General features: G+C 39.2%; 1 protein-coding gene across 5 annotated transcripts in view; it reads left to right on the forward strand.

Moving 5' to 3' along the window:
* Positions 1-24,670, forward strand: part of MYO5A (myosin VA) — a 206,466-nt gene that overhangs the window by 119,702 nt on the left and 62,094 nt on the right. For all 5 annotated transcript variants that reach the window (XM_057542127.1, XM_007194894.2, XM_057542129.1 and 2 more), the window contains exons 12-22: positions 706-846; positions 3,139-3,264; positions 4,561-4,644; positions 10,264-10,425; positions 11,606-11,703; positions 13,739-13,825; positions 13,914-14,022; positions 16,272-16,483; positions 17,402-17,558; positions 22,334-22,573; positions 23,578-23,826. In XM_057542127.1, coding sequence (XP_057398110.1) covers positions 706-846; positions 3,139-3,264; positions 4,561-4,644; positions 10,264-10,425; positions 11,606-11,703; positions 13,739-13,825; positions 13,914-14,022; positions 16,272-16,483; positions 17,402-17,558; positions 22,334-22,573; positions 23,578-23,826 — 1,665 coding nt within the window. The remainder of the gene's footprint in view (positions 1-705; positions 847-3,138; positions 3,265-4,560; positions 4,645-10,263; positions 10,426-11,605; positions 11,704-13,738; positions 13,826-13,913; positions 14,023-16,271; positions 16,484-17,401; positions 17,559-22,333; positions 22,574-23,577; positions 23,827-24,670) is intronic.

The following is a 24,670-nucleotide window of genomic DNA, read 5'->3' on the forward strand; positions in this document are numbered from 1 at the left end:
GCATAGGATAGGCAGTCAATACATATTTCTGCTAAATGCTTCAGCCATTGCTTCTCAATGGAGATGAGAAGCATGTAGCAGAAATAGCAATGGATTCGTAGTGGTTGCAGCTGCTTGCAGATTTGGATGTAGAAGCCAGAAAAGTAAGCCGTAGATTCCCTGACTATGGAGGATAATCAAGGCAGACACAAAAGACCAACTGTTAATCTAATTCTGAGGCACATGAACTTCCAACACCACAGTCTCTTAAGAGAATTACTTTGTTGTGATGTAAGCATCACCCAGAATGTTTCAGTAGTCTGGAGGGCATCCTCTCTGCATAGTTGTTCAAGGCCAGCTAAGGCATTTCTGTGCCCATGTGGTCAGCAACACTGTGCAATAATTTAAGGGACCAAAAATTATATAGTGCAGTTTGGGATATATATCAAAAAATCAAAAAGACTGCCATATTTATCAGCTATTTAAGTATTCACATACTTAGATTTTCTTGTTTGCCGAAAATCCTATATTGCTGAGGTTTTACTGTCTGTGGTTTATATTTGCTTTCTTATTTTGTTCTCTGCATGTAAATCGTGTTTCTCCAAGATTGTTGCTAGAAGCCATTGACTATCTCAAATTATGTTGGTATCCTTTTATAAATGTTTCTTGACTAACATTATTTATGACAATGATGCAGTAATGCCAGTTTTTTCTTTTTCATTTCAGCATGTATTCAAATTAGAACAAGAGGAATATATGAAAGAACAAATTCCATGGACACTCATAGATTTTTATGATAATCAGCCTTGCATTAATCTTATAGAATCTAAACTGGGCATTCTAGATTTGCTGGATGAGGAATGCAGGGTAAGTATGATTTTCTGATGTACTTAGTATATGAAAATTGATACATCAAGGTCAAATGGTAAATGGGTTTAAGCAGAGACTCACTAGTATACCTTGAGGTGCCATGGTGGCAACAAGTGGAGATCACCCTAACTTGCATTCCGAAGGGTCACTAGACCCAAAGAGTTCAAAATACATTTGAAACTAGGAGAATCTCCCTTCTCATTGGCATTAGATACAACAACTACCAATTTTAGCCACTTTTGTTATTGATATGCTTATATTTGGTACTTTTTGTTCAGTGGTATTATAGTTAAAGAAATGCAAGAAATTGTACAAAAGGCATTTTGAATAACAGTTCTAAATATCCATAATTTTAAAATTGACTAGTTGTTCTTTAATACTGATATATATGGTAGAGAGGGAGTTTTAACTTTAATATTTGAAGATGCAGCATGTGGAAAACATATCAGATCCCCAGCTTGACTGCTAACTGAGTTATCCTAGACAAATAACCTATCCTTTCTCTTAGTTGCTCTTTAACTTTTATGCCATAAATTACAACTTAATGCAGGTTGATCCTCCTAAGCATCCAGGTTTCCTGCAACATTAAGAATGCAAAGACTGTACCTTTTCACGTATATGTAGAATCTAAAAAATAAAACAAACGAATGTAACAAAACAAAAAGAGCCTCACAGATACTAGAGAACAAACTAGTGGTTACCATTGCGAAGATGGTTAGGGGGAAGGGCAAGGTAGGTGAAGGCAGGATTAAGAGGAACAACCTACTAGCTATAAGATAAACGAGATACAAGGATGTTATGTACAGCACAGGGAATATAGCCAATATTTTATAATAACTTCACATGGAGTATAATCTATAAGAATATTGAATCACTATATTGTACTGAAACTAATATAGTATTATACGTCAACTATACTTCAGTAAACAAAAAGAATGCATGTAAAGGTGCTCAACCTCACTTGAAATTAAATAAAATGTAAATCAAAACAAAAATGGGATACTGCTTTTTACCTATCAAATGGGTTTAAATTTGATAATACCAAATTGATATTTTTTTAACGATTTTTTTGATGTGGACCATTTTTAAAGTCTTTATTGAATTTGTTACAATAACGCTTCTGTTTTATGTTTTGGTTTTTTGGCCACAAGGCATGTGGGATCTTAGCTCCCCAACCAGGGATCGAACCCACACCCCCTACATGGGAAGGCAGAGTCTCAACCACTGGACCCCCAGGGAAGTCCCCCAGATTGATATTTATTGCATATATACTCTTGATGAAGGGCATGAGTTAGTACAACATATTTTTGAGGAAATTTGACAATATTTGTGAAGATTTTAAATACACATACCTTTTGACCCAACCGTGGTACTGCTGAGACTTTACCCTATGAATATACTTACAAAAGTATCCAAGGTTTTTGTGTAAAAGGAGCCATTGTGGCAGTTTTCATAATAACAAAAAATCAGTAACAACCTAGTGGCCATAAATACAAGAATGCTATTGTTAAGAAGAAAAAAAAAATGCAAGGAGTTTATAGAATGATCCTATTTGTGTCCATGCCTTTCAAGACAGAAAGATAAAAAGTTGGTGGAAATGGTGAGAGGAGACTATTCTCTATTTTATACCTTTCTGAATTATATAAATGGTCCACTGTGTGCAAATGTTATTTTTATTTAACAAATTTTTTATTTTTTAATTTATCTATTTATTTTTGGCTGTGTTGGGTCTTCGTTTCTGTGCGAGGGCTTTCTCTAGTTGCGGCGAGCGGGGGCCACTCTTCATCGCGGTGCGTGGGCCTCTCACCATCGTGGCCTCTCTTGTTGCGGAGCACAGGCTCCAGACGCGCAGGCTCAGCAGTTGTGGCTCACGGGCCCAGTTGCTCCGTGGCATGTGGGATCCTCCCAGACCAGGGCTCGAACCCGTGTTCCCTGCATTGGCAGGCAGACTCCCAACCACTGCGCCACCAGGGAAGCCCAACAAATTTTTTTAAATACATGATAGTCATGATATTTCATTTGTGAGGCTTTTGTTGCTTTAAAAGCATATCGAATATTTATTTGATGACCTCTGGTATAGGCAGGTTGAGTTACTGAAGGTCTCAGTCATTGCTTTTCATTAGTCATTGGTTTGGGGCCTCTAAGAGAGAAATGTGAAAGGAATGAGTTCCTAAACTGGATGTAAAAGTTGTTAGGAAAGCCAAAACATGGTCTCTTGGTTGATGCATCAGAAGCGTCTCATAACAATATTCACCTTGTTTTCTTTCTTTTTTTTCCCCCTGAATGTAGATGCCTAAAGGCACAGATGACACTTGGGCCCAAAAATTGTACAACACACATTTGAACAAATGTGTGCTCTTTGAGAAGCCCCGTCTATCAAACAAAGCTTTCATCATCCAGCATTTTGCTGACAAAGTAAGGAAGTTTTATTATCTCTTTTCTTTTTGAATACTTAAGTTCAAAGAGGAAAAAAAATCAATAGTCAATAGTTAGCATTTTTTTCTTTGCTGAGCTTGCATTCTTTAGCTCCGGTTAGGAAAAGTAAGCTTAAATGTTGGCTTATTGGTTTTCTCTTTCTTTAATCTAAAGGGAATTATATTAGGAAATAAATACATGTTTACAGTCCTCTATCTATAATTCTGACATCCAAGAAACTCTGAAATCCATGTCTTTTCATAATTCATTTAGTGGCTAAGCCTGATTTTTGACCTGAACTAACATGAGGTTATTTATAGTCTTTATTTATCCCAGTTAGGCTGGATATTTATATATTTCAATGTAGAAATGTTAATATGTTTGATTACAGACTGCTGCCTCAGATTCTGCTAAAAGATTCTGGGTTCTGAAACCCAAGGGTTTCAGAATAGAAATTGTGGACGTGTGTCACCCTCTGTGATTGATTCAGTGGGTCCCTACTAATGAGGCATGCAGACTTGCTGCTTCACAGGTTCTGTAGTCTACTCAGAAAATCTGGAGCTATGACACTAGTTTATATTTCCAGGAGGTTGTGGGGTAGCCTTCTGGTAAACTTCCCATGGTCCCCTTTAGGAACTGAGGGTTTTCCGAGTCTATCCTGCTCGTAGCTGGAGACCTTGGAATGGCTTCGGGGCCACCTAAGGGCTTTGTGGTACAGGCTGGGGACCCTGAGTGGTAGATGGCTGAAGTCTTCTAGAAGCAGGGAGAGTCCATTCTCATGTAGTTCTACTTACCGGATCATACACTGTTTACCCAGCCTCCATCTACATCCATCGTCGCCGCTTCAGCTTTCTGCCAGACAGCCATTTGTTCCTTCTGACCCTCTCTCCCGCTTTCATCTCTTCTCTCCCAGAGGAGACTTACCCCTGCGGGAGGGTGAGCTAGGTTTGAAGGAAATACAGTGGGTCAGCCTTGGAGGAGCTCTCTTCGGCCTGCATGAGAGAAGAGAACAGCTTCTTCTGAGTCTGCTTACCCATGAACTGGGATGATCTTTTAGATCACAGTTAATCAACACTGCCACTCTTCCCTAGGAAAAACAATATTTGGGGAGTTTTACTCTAGAGTTAACATGCTTCTTACCAAGAATGGTACTAGTTTCTTAGAATAAAACTAATGATAACACTTCACTGAGAACCCATCACATAGCCTGAGCCTAATAAATATTTTTGTTGTTGATGACAATCATAGCTATTCAAAAGTTTTATTAGCTAAGGAGATTTTCCCATGTGTTTTCAGGTGGAATACCAGTGTGAAGGCTTTCTGGAAAAGAATAAAGACACTGTTTTTGAAGAACAAATTAAAGTTCTTAAATCAAGCAAGGTAACCATGTATAGCCTTTCTCCAATCAGGATATATTCATTAAAATGTTTCTTACTTAAGCATTAGCTTTTTAACAATAATAATAATTGTTCTAACAAAATCAGCTTTACTGTTAGTTTTTTTTTTTTTTTTAAAGAAATTCACGTTCTTTTATTTATTTATTTATTTATTTATGACTGTGTTGAGTCTTCGTTTCTGTGCGAGGGCTTTCCCCAGTTGCGGCAAGTGGGGACCACTCCTCATCGTGGTGTGCGGGCCTCTCACCATCGCGGCCTCTCTTGTTGCGGAGCACAGGCTCCAGACGCGCAGGCTCAGTAATTGTGGCTCATGGGCCCAGTTGCTCCGTGGCATGTGGGATCCTCCCAGACCAGGGCTCGAACCCGTGTCCCCTGCATTGGCAGGCAGACCCTCAACCACTGCGCCACCAGGGAAGCCCTACTGTTAGTTTTTTATTTATCAATACATGTGTCAGGTCCTATTTTAAATGCCTTACAAGTGTTAACCCACCTAATCCTATGATGAGGTGATATTATCATTACTCCCATTTTACAGATGAGGGAACTGAGGCACAGAAACTTCATAGGTATAAGTTTTCAAGCCAAATTATTGATAAAACCCAGGCTGTTGAGCTCAGAGTCTGCACTCTTAACCACTATGCAGTGGTGTTTTATGTGAAATTTTTGCCTCCACAGCAGTTCTAGGCTCTCTTGTGCCTTTGTGAGAGACCATGAGAGAAAACGTTTTGTTGTTGTTGTTGTTTTTGGCTGTGTCATTTTGAAGGGATGCACTAGAGACATGGCCTTAAGCATTCCATCCAAATAAAGATTGACCTCTGGATCATTGAGTGCAATTTCAGGTGTGGTCCAAAGCACTTTGAAATTATTCTTCTTAGGCATAGATACCAGAAACACTGCTTTCTAGTGGGAGAAGAATATTCCAGATTGCAAAGAAGTATGATGGCTCTCTGAGGTTGATCCCAACCTCCACCCTTTGACTCTCTTCAGGAGAGTATGGGGAGTGGAGCACGGCTCACTTTCATCCTATAGGGAGCAAACCAGAAAGCTGGTTACTTAATGTAACAAAGTAAATATTCAAATATTCAGTGAAAGACTAAAAATATTCATGTGAATTCTTCTGGATTTCTGACCGGCACTTTTTGTTTTTCTGGTTTATTCTAAGAAAATCCTTTTAACTTCAATGGAATGTTATATGAACATTTTGACACTTGTTTTTGGAATAAAAACTTTTACTTTCAATTATTTTGATAATAGATCATGTAAGGACCAAATTCCAGTTTTAACCCTCAGAAAATAATGAGTCTATAGTCTTAAGTGTCTGTAGAAAAAATCATTTTTTCACTTATCCTCTTAAGCCCTGGACATTAACGCTTTATACCTTATAGGAGTGATGTATAAGAGAAAATTCTCTCACAGTGCCAATCCCTGAGTATTATTCAGTTGAAGATTATAAATCATTTTAGTTTATGAATACTGATGAAAACCCTGGAATTCTAGTGTTACTAGTCTCAATAATTTAGCTTACACAGAACATTCACAGGTTCTCTTTCCCCACGCACCCATAATCTTTTGCGTCGTTTTTCTGACCTAACTTTTCTGACTGGCTAGTGGCTCCTTAATTTCCAGAAAGTAGCTATGCATTCTGAGGAATCATTTGGAGTAACTGCCAGTCTATATAGCACTGCTGCAGTTGGGTGGAGGTGGTGTGAGATCTACATAGCTTAAAGGCCAACACTGCTACCAGTCAGCAGAAACCCAACCCAAGGGTATGAACTTTATGTTTTAATTTTTCTGCACCTGATAGGAAGCAAGTGTAACCTAGTGTTGATTTGTTCTCTTGGAAGTACTAATTTTAGAAGATCAGTATTTGTGTTACGTGTTTTCAACAGAATTATTTTTGTGGTAATACAGTGTGGGGTTCTGTTTGTGTGTATGTGTTCTGTCTTTTTTTTTTCTTTAATTTTGCAGCTTCTAGCCACTTGAAACGGAATTAAGGTATAAAAAAACTTAACAGAAGGTGTCTTAATTTATGTTTTCCCACCGTAAAGAAATCTGTTGCTACATCAAATAACAGGAAGCACATAAGTAAATTGCAGCTCGATGAAATACTACTAAATTGCAACTCTACTAAATGTCATTAAAAAGAGTTATATCCCCTACTTTCCAATGTTGCTAATTGATGAAGGGAAGCACAGTTCATCTACTGAGTTTATGCCTCAAATCTCTCATCTGTAAAATAGAATCATGATAGTATCTACTTTCAGAGGTTGTTATGAGGATTAAATAGGTTGTATTAAGCTCTTAGAGCAGTGCTTCATGTATAAAAAGCTCTTAGTGAATAATGTTGTTGTTGTTGTTACTGAGATGATTTCCCACATCTTTATGAAGCAGTTACTTGGATTCTTCTGTCTTCTTTAACACTCTTTCCTAGACATATAAGTTCAGTCTTAAGCAATTCAGAGCCCTGTCTTAAGCATAGACAGATCAAAGAAACAAGATGGAATGTCCAGGCATATCTACCTACTTACATATTTGACTTTCTGTTTATCTGCCTTTCTCTCTTCAAATGAAGTTGGCATCCTCAGTCAGTGGGGAATGGCTAAATTTTTCAATGAATGACTTAAGAAAATTGGGAATTTAGCAAGGTAAACAGGTAAATGAGATAGGCAGAGGAGTTAGGTAATAACCACTTAACCAAATATTTAGATGATATCATATCATAAAGTGGTAAGTGCTATAAAGAAAGTAAAACAGGGCACCAAGCTAGAGAGTGACTAAGCTTGGGCAGAGGTGAGGTGCTCCACTAGACACAGTGGTCAGGAAAGGCCTCTCTGAGGATGTGGCATTTGGGCTGTACCCTGAATAATAGGAGACAACTGTGTCAGTGGAAGAGTAAGTGAGGAGTGCTGAGACTGTATAAGATGGTTGTGTTTGAGGTCCATAAAGAAGGCCAGTATGACTGGAGCATGGTAGGTGAGTAGGATGTATAGGATGGGTAGACAGGGGCCACTTTCTGGAGGGAAGTGTGGTAAAGAGTATGGATTTTATTCCTGTTCCTGTGGAAAGTCTGAACAGTTTTCATATGGGGAATGATATGCTACTGTGGAGATATGGTGGGGGGGCTGTGGATAGGGGGGTAGTAATCTAGGGGACAGATAGTGGACTGAGATACTGAGATTATAGCAGTGGAAATGGCTTATGATTTGTGGGTAGAGTTGACTGGTCTTGTTGATGGTTTGACTATGGAGAGTGAGAGAAGGAGAGAAATTGAAGATGACTTCTATGTTTTGGGCCTGAGATGCTGGATGGATAATGGTGCCACTTACTGAGGTGAAGACTTGTAAAAGATCAGGCTTCAAGAGAAAGAATCAAGAGTTCTGTCTTGGACTCATGGGTATGGAGAACAGACTTATGGCTGCCAAGGGGGAGGGGGTTGGGGGAGGGATGAAGTGGGAGGTTGGGATTAGCAGATGTAAGCTACTATATGTAGAATGGATAGACAATGGGGTCCCGCTCTATATAGCACCAGGAACTATATTCAATATCCTTTGATAAACCATAATGGAAAAGAATATGAAAAAAAGAATATGTATATGTATAACTGAGTCGCTTTGCCGTTCAGTGGAAATTAGCACGGCATTGTGGGTCAGCTATGCTTCAATTTAAAAAAAAAAAGTTTTATCTTGGACATGTTTTGCCTGAGATGGCAATTAGATAGTCAAGTGGACATGCCATATAGGAAGTTGTAAATGAAAGTCAGCAGGTCAGAGGGAAAGTCAGAGTCAGTGATATAAATTTGGTAGTCTTTAGAACTAGATGGCATTTAAAGCAATAGGACTGGATAAGATTGCTTAGGGAGAACAAGTCGGTGAAAAATAGTAGAGAGTAAGGCATTCCAACTCATAGAGACTGGCCTGAGGAAGAACCAGGAAAGAAGTCTGAGAAAAATGGCCCACGAGGAAGCAGGAACACTGCCTAAAGAAGAAATTGTAGAGTACTTTCTAATATGACAATGTAAAATGTTCTCTCTTTTTTTTTTAATGAAAACTCAATGTAGAGATTTTTAAATTTATAATTTGTATGAAGAGGAAGACACATATATATGCATCTATATGTGTGTATGTGTTCTGAACTCTCAACACTGAGTAGTTTTCTGGTAGATATTGTAGAACTTCAGTTAAATTGTAACACTAGTGGTGAATATGATATTTCAACCCATCTCTATTAACCATTTCACACAGAAGAGAGAAGAACAAAGTTTAGGTAGGCAGCGCTAATGTAGAGCTAGCAATTTACTTGGGAATGACAGAAGTGTGTCGTTAGATCCTAGAGTCCTTGGCCTATTATCAAATAGCCTTACATCTTAACTCTGTGCTGAGTTTTCAAATCAAATCTACTAGGAACTCTTATTTTTCCCCTTTGTGATACAAGATAATGGTAAAACGTTCCCCTACCCCCGCCCCCCGCCCTGCTTTGAAGCTAACCAAGCTATGTGTATTCCGTAAAGCAAGGGATACTTTCATTTGTGCAGCAAGCAACCATTATTGGTATGTCATGTATAACAATTTGTTATATACATCATGAATTATATCCTAAATTACCCTTATAATTGATAGATACATTATAGCAAATGAAATTAGTTTTGTTTTTTAATGAAAGAACTCTCTTAAAATTATTTCTTCTGGAGATATTCTAAGTTTATTAGATAAATAATTGGTTGTTGCCGTTACACTTTGACTTATAAGAAGGATTTATTTTATGTATGTGGACTGTGTCACTACTGTAAAGATATGTACATATATCAAAAATGTTACTGTCGATTAGTTTGAAGTCTCTTTTGTTCCATAAAATGTCTTCCAACCACATTAACTTATACTATCCACCCATTTATTAACTACCAGATCTTTTAATAGCCTTTCATTTCGTTAACCTGGTAGAACACAAAATTGATTGCAGGAATTATGCAGTCAAGTTATAAATCCTTTGAAAACAAATGCAAAGCTTACAGGATATGGGCAGGGTTTCCTTTTACCTTTTTTCCCAATAATCCACATTACTTTCTAAAAATTACTATTAATTCATGATTTTTTTAAATCTTATTAAATTGTAGAACTAGTTCATGACACCCTTCCTGATGAGATTTTCAGTGATATTTTTTAGTTGGTACTCACCATTTGAGTTAGTGGGTAGACAGATGAAGCATGATGATAAAACATTTGGTGGAATTGATGTAATAAGACTTTCAATTAGTATTTTGCTCATAAAATAATGATCGTTTAAAACCAGTAAAATGGTTAGAGCGGCCATTTCCTGTGGATTAAGATTTCAAGTCTCAGTGGAGTAGTTTCGATTTTGTTTTCCCCCAAATAAGGTTGTAGAATTACTGCATTTTTCCATCTATATTTTTGCAGCATTGACGTCACCTCCCTCTCATATTTTTGGCTCCTAACACAGATATTGATTATTTCTGGAAGGTGACTCTGAAAGGGGTTACTTAAGGAAGGGAATCACTATGGATTGCGAATCATCATAGTGTTTCTGGGAAGATTTCCAATTGAGTTTGGGTTTAGAGTGTGATTTCCTTTTACTGTTTTTGACTCAGTTTAAGATGCTACCAGAATTATTTCAAGATGATGAGAAGGCCATGAGTCCGAGCTCAGCCACCTCTTCAGGGCGCACGCCCCTCTCCCGCACTCCTGCAAAGCCCACCAAAGGCAGGCCAGGCCAGGCGGCCAAAGAGCACAAGAAAACGGTGGGGCACCAGGTGAGTTCAGGGAGCCGCTGCTGCAGCTCAGCTGGGGCCTCAGGTCTTCCTTTGTCAGCCTCCCAGGTGGGGTCCTCAGGTGAGGAGAGGCTGGAGCTTTCACTGTGAGAACACAGAACACTGTGCACTCATACTTCTCCCCTCCTAACATAGACCCGTGACTCTGCTTAAGCGTTTCCCCAAATAATTTTCTCTACGTCTTAATTCTCCTAGTACATATCCTCCCTCACAAGCCACTGCTGCCTTTGTTTTGCTCTCTGGCTGTTTCCTCTCTGGATTTGTACAGCTCCTTCAGCCCAGGGACAGTGCCCTCTGTTTTCTTTGATGTTTCATGCACCATGGGGAGTGGGAAACATGACACACGTGCTTAGTGCCTGAACGAGGGCTGGGGGCTTTGGGCAGGAGGCTGAGTGCTAGTCAGCTTGTTTTCCTGAGCAGATAGGAAGCAGTGCCTGGCACAGGTCCACAGCCCCTGGTCTGATCCCATGTCCCTAAAGGTAACTCCACCCTGGCTGTACTCTTCCATCCTCGGCGCCCCCCCCCCCCATTTCCTATACTCTTTTAAGTCATCTGCTACTTTTTTCAGTATCATACAGCAAAATTCCTACTGTACATGATTAAATGACCTTAATATCTTTAAAGCAAGCTTATATTTTTAGTCAAAGTTTTAAGTGTACAACAGAAAGCTACAGAAATCTATATTAAAAGGGTGGGTGGAAGAATGAACTCTATTGTGATGATGATAATGATGTGTGATAATGATGTGTCTAAGTAGGTTCATCAACTGTAACACATGTACCACTGGGGTGGGGAATGTGGATAATGGAGGAGGCCATGCCTGTGCCAAGGTAGGGGGTATGGGGGACATCTCTGTACCTTCTGTTTGATTTTGTTGTGAACCTAAAACTGCTCTAAGAAAATAAAGTCTATTTTAAAGGGGGGGCGCAGTGGTGGTGGTGGGAGGAGCGAGAATATCTGTTTAGCAGAGTGAGCATGTAAATGGTAGGGTTTAAGCAAATTTGAACCAAAAGCCCTAGCAGCTCCACTGTTGAGGGCTGGTCAGGTTCACAGGTGGCAAAGTCATCTCCACTAGTGTCATTCGGAGAAAATTTTCAGTTGTTTTATGTCATCTTTGACTTTGACAAAACCTTGATGCCCCTTTCTGCTCTTTTTCATGCAGTTCCGAAACTCCCTTCACCTGCTTATGGAGACCCTGAATGCCACTACCCCTCACTACGTGCGCTGTATTAAGCCTAACGACTTCAAGTTCCCATTCACGTAAGTATTTCTCAACTGCTGAATTTCAAGTATCCATATCTCATAAGGATTGCCAAACCAGCAGCAGGGAAAAAATACTTAGGTAAATCTTCATGTCTTGTAGAGGGAAACAACTAGTTAATAGAACGTTTTCAGTTTTTGTTCCATTTTAAGAATGTGAAAACAGGGAATTCCCTGGTGGTCCAGTGGTTAGGACTCCACGCTTCCACTGCCGGGGACCCGGGTTCCATCCTTGGTCGGATCAAGGAACTAAGATCCCACAAAGCCTCACAACGTGGCCAAAAAAAAAAAAAAATGTGAGAACAAATTAGTAGTTGGCCTTCTGATGATTTTAAAAGTTGAGATCAACCACACATTTCTAGTACTATTTTCTATTTGCAATTTACTTCATTTCAAGATCTTTTTGGTTAATTTGGGCTTTAGTTAAAACCAGAGCTGGGTGAGATAAGGTTGCTTTGGCAAAGGCTCACAATCATCCCTGCTACTTTTCAACTGTTGAAACTATCAGAGAATGTGTACTTTTACCAAACATCTTGTCCTATGTCAAATACCATTCGTGAGAGGAAGTTTTTTCCAAAACGGAAATATTTCTCTAATTTTGAAAGTAATGCATGCACATTATAAAACCAATTTTCAGGAAATATAAAGTAGTGTAAAAATAAATGAAAGAGCATTTCATTATACCCAGAGAGATAATAAGTATTAACTGGCATAGATCCTTCTTGATCATTCCTTCCCTGCTACGTGTGTGTGTGTGTGTGTGTGAGAGAGAGAGAGAGAGAGAGAGAGAGAAAGAGAAAGAGAGAGAGATTAATAAAATGGAAGGGATCATGCTGTAATTGTTGTTTTGTATCTGCTTTCAACTTATGGGTGTTTTCCATGTTAGTAAATACAAATCAACATCATCATTTTAATGGCTATGTCATATCCCATTATATACACATACCACCATTCTTTTAAATTATTCCCTATTGATGGCCATCTGGGTTATTCCTATGGCTATGATAAACATCTTTTGCCAAACATTTTTGTATATTTGCCTGATTATCTCCTTAGAATAATGTATTTCTAGAAGTGGAATTTGTGGGTCAGAGATCAGGCACACTTACCAAAGGCTGTAATAACTCACACACCGCAGTGTGTGTGTGCTCCTTTACCTACACCCATGCCAGTCTTACCCTTGGAGAGTCGGCCTTAGACTGCAGGGCACTTCTCAAAGACTGTTGTATTCTTCTCATTGCCAAGAAGCCCTTTCTGGAGGAAGTGAGAAGCTGGAAGAAGCTGCCACGCCCTGGGTGACTTTCCTGGACAGCCCTAGGGGCCATTACCTTCTGTCAGCCAACCCCATCTCCCATCACCAACAAAACACTTGAGAAGATAGCACAGCAGAAGCCTCAGATAGGTCACTCAGGGCTTAACTGGGGAATAAGAGGAATCGTCATCCCGTAAGAAGCAGGCCTTGCTACTTCTTCTTTTAGTGTCAATTTAACATTAAGGTGCCGTTTATCTAGAGTGAAATACACATAAGATATAATATAAAATATTTTTCACTGACATGGACACTATTAATGCTTAGTATGTATACACTGAGTTGAATAGCTTTTAGAACACCAATAATTTTTTTAAAATACCTGAATGGGGCATATTTAATTTGTTCTTCTTGTTAGAGAAATTTCCAGGGCTGGCCAGTCTTTATTCCAGGGGAGCTCTGTATGGTGAACTAAAGAGTTATGAGAACAGCTAGTCAGGCCAAGGCATGTAATGAGCATGGCACAGTGCAGAGGAGTTTGGGCTTTTTAAATACGTTTAATGGCATTTCTTATAAGTTTGTGGTATGTATTTTTACTGCTAATGGTCTCTTCCCCTCTCTTACATGGAGTTTTCCATTTTGATCACTGTTCCAACTTTTGAATTTTTTTTTCTAATTTATCCATTTGGCTCTTTACAAAAGAATTCAGTCTCTGGACTGAGGAAAGTAGTTTGTGGCTAGAGCCACGCTTCTTTGTGTATTAATGATTTCCATTTTTACACATAGGTTTGATGAGAAGAGAGCAGTACAGCAGCTGAGAGCGTGCGGTGTCCTGGAAACCATCCGAATCAGCGCAGCAGGTTTCCCCTCTCGGTGGGCTTGACATTTTTCAAATATAAGGGATCCTAAAACGGGAGGTTCCTGCTTCTTTAAATAAGCTGACATGAGTTTCTTTTTATAGGTGGACTTACCAAGAATTTTTCAGCCGCTACCGTGTCCTAATGAAGCAAAAAGATGTGCTAAGTGAGAGAAAACAAACATGCAAGAATGTTTTAGAGAAACTGATACTGGTAAGAAAGATTTTTCACTTACCTTTATCGGAACAGATGTTTGCCAAAGGCCTTGTGATTGTAACCTGTGAATGTCCTAGGAGTATCCATATACCACTAATCCAGGTTATTCAGGGGTGGAAGGGTGGAGAGGCACACTGTCTTGGAGGTCAAGGCTCCCTGTCTTTACGATGGAAGGACTAGTGAAGATGATGGTCCAGTATCAAGAAACAGGATGGTGAGGCCTGGACCCAGACTTGAGACACATTCTTTTTAGAGTTTGATCATTTTCAATAAAAATTTACCAAGTACTAAATTTTTATTGAAAATTACTTATGACAGACACCAGGCCAGATGCTGTGTGATTAAGAAAAAGTAAGTCTTGTTCTCAGGTGACATAGTGTGTCTTGGAAGTTAATGCATTTTAAAGGTAAGTATAATATACCTTAATGTCTGTCAAATGCTGAGTGAGTGAGACAAAAAATCAACGGAAGACAAAGCCACATCTGCTGTGAGAAGGAGAAACTATTTCATGGAAGACATGTATTTTGAGTCAGGCCCTGAAGAGTGGGTAAGATTGTATAAAAGTGGAAGGAGACTATCTAATAGGGAGCAAGGAGCAGAAAAGCATAGTTTTCTCAAAAAGCAGTTAGAGTAGGATTTTTGTTTTTGCTTTTGCAGTAAAAAAAAAAAAGGTGCATGGGACAGTAGGGAATTGGTTAGGAAATGTGGGTTGGTGTTTGAAGAGACTTGCATACCAAGCTAAGGCGTTTGCAGACTTCAGAATGCATCAGAGTCACCTTCAGGGCTCCTTAAACTACAGAGTGCTGGGCCCCACCCCTAGAACATCTGATTTGGTAGGTCTGGGATGTGTCCAATAATGTGCATTTCTAACAAGTTCCCAGGTGATGCCGATGCTGGTTTGAGGACTACATTTTGATAACCACTGATGTAGGTTGTAGAGAATTTAAGACTCATGAGATGCTGTTTAAAGAATATTTTCACTTATTTGACACTAGGTTGGATGGATTACCTCACTTTGAAGTAATTAGTCATAATTATTAGCTTTTAACTAGATGTAATATCTCTTCTTTGGTGATAATAACTTTATTTTTCTTGAAAGAACTTAGGCCACTTTCCTGGTAATGTGTAAAAGAATCTGATACCTTTTGAATCTGGCCTAAGTCCTTTCTAGGGAATGGAGAGCAGAAAGTAGGGACAGCCTCCCCCCGCCAGACTGCTCCCCCCCGGGCTTGGGGCCACAAGGTAAAGGAGTGCAGGCTTGGGGGCGAGGGAGGGAGAGCTGAGATGAGATGGGGCAGGGAGAAGGAGACAGGGAGAGGAAACCACTTTCTAGCTCTTCCAGCTAGCCTCCTTTGCAGACTTTATTGATTTAAACTGAAACAGTTTGAGATATATGTGGAGATTTCTGATTTTCTGTTTTCATGTACAAGATAGGAAATATTTGCTTACAGTGAAAAGTGATTTTCTCTGTTTTCACTTAGAATTTCAGATCACAGTATTGATTATTATAAATAAATTCTACTCTTCTTTTGATACAAGATGGTTAATAACTTGCATGCTTCTAGATAAGCTGGATCAGAATATAATAGACCAAAAATAGCATGCATATATATCTGTGTTTACTGCTCAACTTTGTTTATAATCAGAAGTCAATGAGCATTATAAATGATTATATTTTTTGTAAAAGGAGTTTTGAAATTTGTAGGAAGATTTACTGTTGATAAAACCAAGAGATAACTGTTGAGAAACTTAACATGAATATGCAAGATTTTTTAATATTTTGGTTTTTATTTTGTGTGCATTACTTCCTGCCTTTTTCTTCATACTGGTGTTTTTGTCCCTTCAGCTTTCTCATGGAACACACGGCCCAATGTAATCCTTACAGCCTGGGTCAGTCAGAGGGAGTGTCAGCACCTCCATTTCCTTGAGATATTTAAAATACAAACAAGCAAATAGTAGCTGCCTATAACCCACAACCAAGTTTTTGGGCCTCAGATAATAATTCCAGGTAGAATAATTCTGGAAAATAACTCTTAAACTGCAGTTTTCCTTAAAGTCCCTTCTATTTGCTCAGCTTGCATAGGATCAAAAAGCTGGCTCCATTAGTTAACTGTGATGTAGCCCAAGTTTTAGCTAATAGTTTCATCCCTTTACTGATTCTGCTTTTAGACATATTTTTTCTCTTTAAAATTCATTTATATAGTCATCATTTCTACTTCTGAGTATACAGTTTCTTCCAAAAATAGGACAAGGACAAATACCAGTTTGGGAAGACAAAGATCTTTTTCCGTGCCGGTCAAGTGGCCTATCTGGAAAAACTGAGGGCAGACAAGTTGAGGGCTGCCTGCATCCGGATCCAGAAGACGATCCGAGGGTGGCTGCTGCGGAAGAAGTACCTGCGCATGCGCAAGGCCGCCATCACTGTGCAGAGATACGCGCGAGGCCACCAGGCCCGATGGTAGGTCTCCTGGCGGCATGTCCACGCTGGCTCACCGGCAGCGAAGATTGGCGAGCTCATCTGATTGATTGTCCAAACTAGGACAGTTTTGAGTGGTCACCCTACCTGAGAAGGCAGCACCTTACCTCTTCTTAGGTCCAAGGAATTAACTCGTAAGACAGTTAAATAGAATAAAATTTCACTCACCTTTATGAATGATTCAGATTGAACCTCAAAAAAAAAAATTACAAATTACTGCCTACTCATGTCCTCAGTATTTATTTTTTATACACTTATATGGGCTTGAAGAAATCATCTGTAAATTAGAACAGTCATGAATATAACTAGTTAATAATGAATGACTCTATTGAGGAGTTTTTGGGAGCAGTTAGCTGAGAAGGTGTAGAAGAGAATTACACGTACGTGTGATTCCATATTAGGATAATTTTAATTTAGAGATATCAAAAGACGTGAATTAATGGTAAAGAACTTGTGCCCAAATGGATAGATTAAGGAAAAACATCGTGCATTAGCAATGGATAGAGCTAAGAAAGCTGGTGATAAGTAAGTACAGGATTACTGTGTAAGCTGGTCTGCTATGTAAAGGGGACATAGCCTGGGGTAATGAGCACAGTCCTAGAAGGAATAGACCTTTATGACCTTCACTTTCTGTATTGTAAAATCGAGTAATATGGGACATCCCACTTTTCAGGGTTAGGTAAGGCTCAAATGAGATGATGGATGGACAGATATTTGGGGGATCATTAAATAACTATACAAATATAAGAAATATAAATGTTGATTTAACGTGTGTGTTATTAGAATAATACAATGGAGGTACTACTTATTATGCCAAACATATTGGTGCTTTCAGCCTCTACAAAATGTATTCCTGGGTTTTTCTGATTACTGACTACGCACCACTCTTTCTCTGGCCAGTTATGCTAAGTTCCTGCGCAGAACCAAGGCAGCAACCATCATTCAGAAGTACTGGCGCATGTATGTAATCCGCCGGAGGTACAAGATCAGGCGGACTGCCACGATCGTCCTTCAGTCTTACTTGCGAGGCTACTTGGCCAGAAATAGGTATCGCAAGGTGAGGCCTTGTTTTCAACTTTGTTTATTCCTTCCATTAACATTAATCAAATTCCATGTCTGTACAAAGTGCCACAGGGGCTCCTATGGATGTAGGAGTCATATGGAGACAACCAACAATTGAAATACATTTTTAATTATTAAGTAAGCCACATGTATTTATTAACATGATGTTGAAAAAGAAAATTTACTTTTTTCTTCCCCTGTCTATGTAATTTGAAAAAAAAGTGAGTATATTAGTTTCCTGTGGCTGCTGCCATAAATTACCACCAACTTGGTAGCTTAAAACAACAGAAGTTTATTTTCTCACAGTTCTGGAGGCAAGAACTGTGAAATTAAGGTGTCAGCAGGGCTGCCCTCCCTCCAGAAGCTATGGGGGAGAACCCATTCCCTGCCTCTTCTAGAGCTGGTGGCCACCAGTATTCCTAATAATTGTGACCATATCACTCCAATCTCTGATTCCATCTTCACATCATCTTCTCTCTGTGTCTAACTTCACTTCTTTTGTCTGTCTCTTATGAGAACACTAGTGAAGGGTTTAGGGCCCACCCAGGTAATCCAGGATAATCTCTCCATCTCAAGATCCTTATCTTAATCATATCTGCAAAGGCCCTTTTCCCAAATAAGGTAATATTTACAGATTCTTAGGATTGGGGGCCTTTATTCAGCTGACTATGGTGAGCTTTGAATAGGTAAAAATATTGGATGGGTCAAAAAGTTCGTTCGGGTTTTTTTCTGTAATATATGGCAGATGAACAGATTAAGAATGAAACAACCTTGGAACAATTTACCATGGTAAAAATGAAATCAAATAGAACATCAATGTGGTCAAAGTTGTATTCACTGGAGTATGATGCTCTAAAAATTTTTGACAAAAAATCTTTATGTCTATCCATAATCATCATGGCTATAGATCGTGAATCACCAGATTAGTCTTAGTCATCACCTCTAACAATATATGATCTAGTCGATGAAAGTTTTTCCTCTTTCATTTTGGCAAGGTTTGGAGTCTGTTCTTTAGAATATAGTCCTACTAAGCCAAAAATACAGTCTGGATCTTGGAGCTCTCTGGGCATTACTGTTAGAAGGAGTGTCAGTAGAGTGATGTGAAGGACATTTCTCTAATCACAGGCAGTGATTATGTGGGCGTGCCCTAGGCCCTATTCATGTATTTATTTTACTTTCTTATTTTTCTTTCTTTCTTTCTTTTTCTTTCTTTCTCTCTCTCTCTTTCTTTTTTTTTTTTTTTTAAATCCACCATCTTTTTTTTTTTTTAATTTTTTTTTATAGCTACTTTATTTATTTATTTATATTTATTTTTGGCTGTGTTGGGTCTTCGGTTCGTGCGAGGGCTTTCTCTAGCTGCAGCAAGTGGGGGCCACTCTTCATCGCGGTGCGGGGACCGCTCTTCATCGCAGTGCGCGGGCCTTTCACTATCGCGGCCCCTCCCGTTGCGGGGCACAGGCTCCAGACGCGCAGGCTCAGCAGTTGTGGCTCACGGGCCCAGCTGCTCCGTGGCATGTGGGATCTTCCCAGACCAGGGCTCGAACCCGTGTCCCCTGCATTAGCAGGCAGATTCTCAGCCACTGCGCCACCAGGGAAGCCTACTTTCTTATTTTGAATTAATTTTATATAACAAAGAAAAATGGAAAGCTAATGAGGCTTGAATGAGCATATTTAATAGCTGTGTTTTGAAGAAAATTTGAAGACAGCTACTGCAGGTCTTTCTGCCCACGCCTGCTTTATAGTCAGATGTTCTTTCTCTTCAAGCATGAGCTTTCAAGGGAGGGAAAAGCCTTATTAAACTTGACCTTTTAGATATACCAAACCAGTTACCCTCCTGTTTTCCTCACTACTCTCCTCAGGAACATCTGAACTGGAGTGTGAGGCCATTGGTTTAGCAGTAGCAGTCTCTAGCTAGCTTAGCTCCCAGTGTGACTGGACATAGTAGGGGAGGCAGGTTAGAGGCAGGCTCATGTGTAGGCCAGTGGTACCCCCTTAGTGATCTTTCTAGCTGTGACTCCAGTCCAAGCTTCCCTCAAGCTTTGGGGGTCTTAAAGTGAGAGCAAGTGTTATTTAATGTCTCTGACTCACCGATGGAAATGAGATTGAGAATGGAAGCTCTAATTATATACTGTTTCCATTTGACTGAAATTAGAGAAATGGACCAGTAACTGAAGTTACATGGGGAGAAGGAAATGGAACAGGAATATTATTGGCATTAATACCTTTGCCACTATGTGCTGCTTGAGTTTTAAAGTCTGAACGCCTTCAATTTGCCATCACTGAGTCTTATCCAGTTTGTAACTAGTCATCCAGATAAGACAGGGGGCTCCCTTGGGATTGTGTTGTTGAGTGAGAGCTCAGGATGCCCTGCCTCACTGCGGCATGATGCACGGTGACTGCACTTCGTGGGAACTGAAGGCTGTCTTAGCATTAGGAAAACATCCCAAAGGGACAGCCTTGAGTTGGCTGAAGATACTATGAAGGTCTCCTAAACACCTATGTTTATTTTGTATTTGATGGCTTTAAGCACAACCACTTATTTCTTAATTGTATCTTCTAGGATGGCATATGTTTTTCATTGTTTTTCTCAGCTACATAACCTAAAAATAGGAACTGTTCTTTTAATGATCTTACTAAACTGCTACCTATATGATAGATGGTTTCAGAGATTTTTTACGTTTAAAAAGTTTCATAAAAGATACATTGTAAAAAAAAAAAGATACATTGTATCCACTTATAATAATCACTAATAAGTACTTAATCAAGTGCATACATTTAAACATTTATATCACACAAGACTTATTTTATAATATCTTAGACTTGAAAGGACATCAAAGTTTTGCTAGTTCAACTGTTCTTAAAATTTAAGAACTTCTTCCCCATCATTCCTGGAAATTGTTTACACAATCTCTGCTTGATGGTCATTAGTGACAAGAAATTCGTCTCATAAGTCAATCTTATTTTAAAAAAAATTTTTTTATTATTATTATTTTTTTGGCTGCATTGAGTCTTCGTTGCTGCCTGAGGGCTTTTTCTAGTTGCAGCGAGCGGGAGCTACTCTTCATTGTGGTGCACGGGCTCTAGGCGAGTGGGCTTCAGTAGTTGTGGCACGTGGTCTCAGTACTTGCAGCGCGTGGGCTCTAGGGCACAGAGGCTTCAGTAGTTGTGGCACGTGGGCTCAGTAGTTGTGGCCTGAGGGCTCTAGAGCACAGGCTCAGTAGTTGTGGCACATAGGCTTAGATGCTCCACGGCATGTGAGTTCTTCCCAGACCAGAAATCAAACCCATGTCCCCCTCATTGGCAGGCGGATTCTTAACCACTGTGCCACCAGGGAAATCCAAGGCAATCTTATTGTTATAAGTTGTTTATAAGTTTAGGGGAATATCTTTTTTTTTTTTTTTTAAGAAAATACAATATAAAATTAAGATTTGTTTACTTCACTTTATCTTCTTTTTAGCTTTCCTTTTAAAGTTTTCTCCCTACTGCCTTTGAATCCCATAAATGGATTTGTGCTGCATTTATAATAGCAATGGGAAATCCTCACTAGAATGGTATTCCTCAAATATGGCAAACAAGAGTGTCATTTTTTTGTTGCTGGGGAAAAACTCAATAAATCAGTAATAAACTTTGCAGTACCCCAAGTGTCGTCTTCTACAGCCTGCTTATTGGCAATACCGCATGTCCTCAAGCAGAGACCTAATGCACAGTGACATGGTATCAGCAGTAAGGGTAGTGGGTAAATCTCTTATTTTACTAGCACATAGTTCACAGGGTACCAAGTTCTGTTTATTTTCTGAAGGATCACCTGTTGCTTATAGAAATCATATAGCAATAAGAAACCTAATGCATTTTTTCTTTCTTTGTAGACTAGTTTTCTATTTAGTATCTGGTGCCTTTTATTTAGACAGCTTCTGTCTGTATACTCTGTTTATCATCATACATATACATGTAATCATACATATGACATGTGGATATAATACATATTTTTATATGTCTCTCAAATTTCCTCTTTTTTTAATAAAATGAGTTGAGTTTTTTAAAAATTATTTTAATGTTACTTTTATTTATTTATTTTTGGCTGTGTTGGGTCTTCGTTGCTGCACGTGGGCTTTCTCTAGTTGTGGCGAGTGGGGGCTACTCTTCGTTGTGGTGCGCGGGCTTCTCCTTGCGGTGGCTTCTCTTGTTGCAGAGCACGGGCTCTAGGCGCGCGTGCTTCAGTAGTTGTGGCTCGCAGGCTTAGTTGCTCTGCAGCATGTGGGATCTTCCCAGACCAGGGATCAAACCTGTGTCACCCGCATTGGCAGGCAGATTCTTATCCACTGTGCCACCAGGGAAGCCCTCAAATTGCCTTTTAAATGTAAAAAATCCCTTCTATATCTATAGCAGATCTGGGCTCTGTATCTGGAAACAGCAGTTCTATTAATATGTTACTTTGACATAGCAAGCTTGTTCTATCAGAATTCAAATATGTATCCAATGGGATACTGTTGAGGTTTAAGATCTCTCTTTCTTGTGCTCTCTCTCTCTCTCTTTTTTTCCCCATTTCCTGAGTCCCTGGAAGCTTTCCAAATTCAATCACCTTTTAAAATAATTTTGTGCTTCCATATATTTGTGATAAATACAATCCACATAATACATTGTTGCTTCAACTTTTATATCTTTCCCTTTAGGTAATGTGTGGGTTCTCAGCCTGACATCCATAGGTTGATAGAGTTGAACATTGAGTCTAGTCCAGGGTCTGACATTACTTGCACTTACCCTCTTCTGCAGATACTCCGTGAGCACAAAGCAGTCATCATTCAGAAGTGGGTCCGGGGCTGGCTGGCTCGCACCTACTACAAGAGGAGTATGCACGCCATCATCTACCTTCAGTGCTGCTTCCGGCGGATGATGGCCAAGCGCGAGCTGAAGAAGCTCAAGATCGAGGCCCGTTCCGTGGAGCGCTATAAGAAGCTCCACATTGGCATGGAGAACAAGATCATGCAGCTGCAGCGCAAAGTTGATGAACAGGTGTGTTTTAAACAGGAGTCCTGAAAGTGCAGCATGCCTAACAAAATCCACTGGGGTCATCTTCAGCGTTGTCTCCTCTTGACTTTACCTTTCAGTCTTAGCAAAAAAAGTGAAATAATAATGGCATTAATGAATGTGGAAATAGTGACAAGCTCATAGGTAAGATTATAATTGCAAGGACCAAGGCAGGAAATTATTTTCGAGAACACAGACAGGTTTACTAGCACTCCAAACAGTTAGGACCGAGAGTCATATTGTACTTTATATTTTACAAAGCTCTTTCATCATTATCCTTCATTTGTGTATAGTGTATTGTTCCTTTTGCAGATGAGTTGTTTAGCATTGAGATGGCAAAAGAAGCAGGAAAATGTCCATGCTTCTGAGGAATCTGCAGTCTGTTTGCAGAGATAAAAGTTTGATTTCTCAGAGATAGTTAGCAAGTAATATTTTAGCACATGCAAATGATATAAAGGTAGTTAGTAATACATAAATACTAAGGATGACAAAGAAAAACAGAAAACAGAATGAAATAGGATTCATCAGAAAGGTTTTTAGAGTGGGAAGAGGAGTTTCCAGATGGTAAACAAAGGGATTTGTAAGAAACTTGTGATTTTGAGGCCATTTTATCATTCTTATGCATCACTAGCCGGCACATGGCTTTCAGTAGCACACTGATTTGTTTTCAAAAGCAAGTATAGATTTTCCTATTCCTGGATTAAGAATCAAGAAAGAAAATTTACTGTGGGAACTTACCTTGTGACTATGAGAAAATCACATCTATGTTGCTCATCATGTAAAACAGAAATAATTGTGCCTATTCTCTCTTTGTATCACTAAGAGGGTGCTGATTGTGTTATTTTAAATATTGTCATTAGTATTTTGGTTAGATACTATATCAGCACTGTGATGATATAGCATGAATATGATGAATAGGCATGGTTTTCTCACTAAATACATTTGTGGTGTGTATACTTACTTTTTGTCACTTATGTGTGTGTTTAAAGAACAAAGACTACAAATGCCTCATGGAGAAACTGACCAATCTGGAAGGAATATACAACTCTGAGACCGAGAAACTACGAAGTGACTTAGAACGTCTTCACCTAAGCGAGGAAGAAGCTAAGATTGCGACTGGACGTGTCCTCAGTCTGCAGGAAGAAATTGCCAAGCTCCGGAAAGACCTGGAACAAACTCAGTGTGAGAAAAAATCCATTGAAGAATGTGCTGATAGATACAAACAAGAAACTGAGCAGGTAGGAGCTAATGTTCATATCCCCATCTACTCCTTCCACAAAGGAGTTGTGCTGTCATCTTGACCTGGCCCTTGTGGCTCAATATCGGTTTCAATCGAAGGTAAACACACATTTCAGTTGGTTTACTGTTCATTATTAGTGTTTCCCCCAAGCAGCTGTTCCATATGCTGGATGAGTACCTATAGGTCTTTTAGTAAAACCTTTTACTCTCCTAAGAACAGAGGCAAAGCAGTGTTTGTTATAAGAAGAGAAGTGATGGCCAAGAACCTACTATGCACCCTTTTTCTTTGAATGAATAGATCTGTTTGGAGTGTAGACTCTTTTTTCTTCAGCAGGTTAAAGGTGATTAAGAAGTAAATCATAATGAACTGTCAGTAGCTGATAGTAGGGATTTTATGGAAACCTGCATTAAGACTGTTTTGAGAAGTCCAACAGGAAAAAATCCAAATGTCTGCACACTGATCGTAGCCAAGAGCTGCTATGCAGATAGAACAACAACGAAAATTCTTACAGATTGACCAGTGCTTCCACACTACAAATTTGTATTAACTTATATCAAAACTTTATTAAATACAGAAAACACTAAGGTTCTCAAACAGTAATGAGATGTATTGTTTAAACAAAGTAAAATTACCTCAACATAAGGCTTACTGGAAAAAAGTAATAGGTTTTCAGAGATTCCACTAGTATTACCATCTTTAAATGAAAACAGAGTTGACTGATGGCTGTAACTATGGCAAGAATCCCAATATGCTTTTTCCTTACTGACTTCTGAACCTTAACAGCAGCTTATACAGTAAGAACCTCGAAGGAGCTTAGACACAATTCAGGTAGGATAGTGTAG

The sequence above is a fragment of the Balaenoptera acutorostrata genome, chromosome 3, assembly GCF_949987535.1.
Source record: "Balaenoptera acutorostrata chromosome 3, mBalAcu1.1, whole genome shotgun sequence".
Lineage (NCBI taxonomy): Eukaryota > Metazoa > Chordata > Mammalia > Artiodactyla > Balaenopteridae > Balaenoptera > Balaenoptera acutorostrata.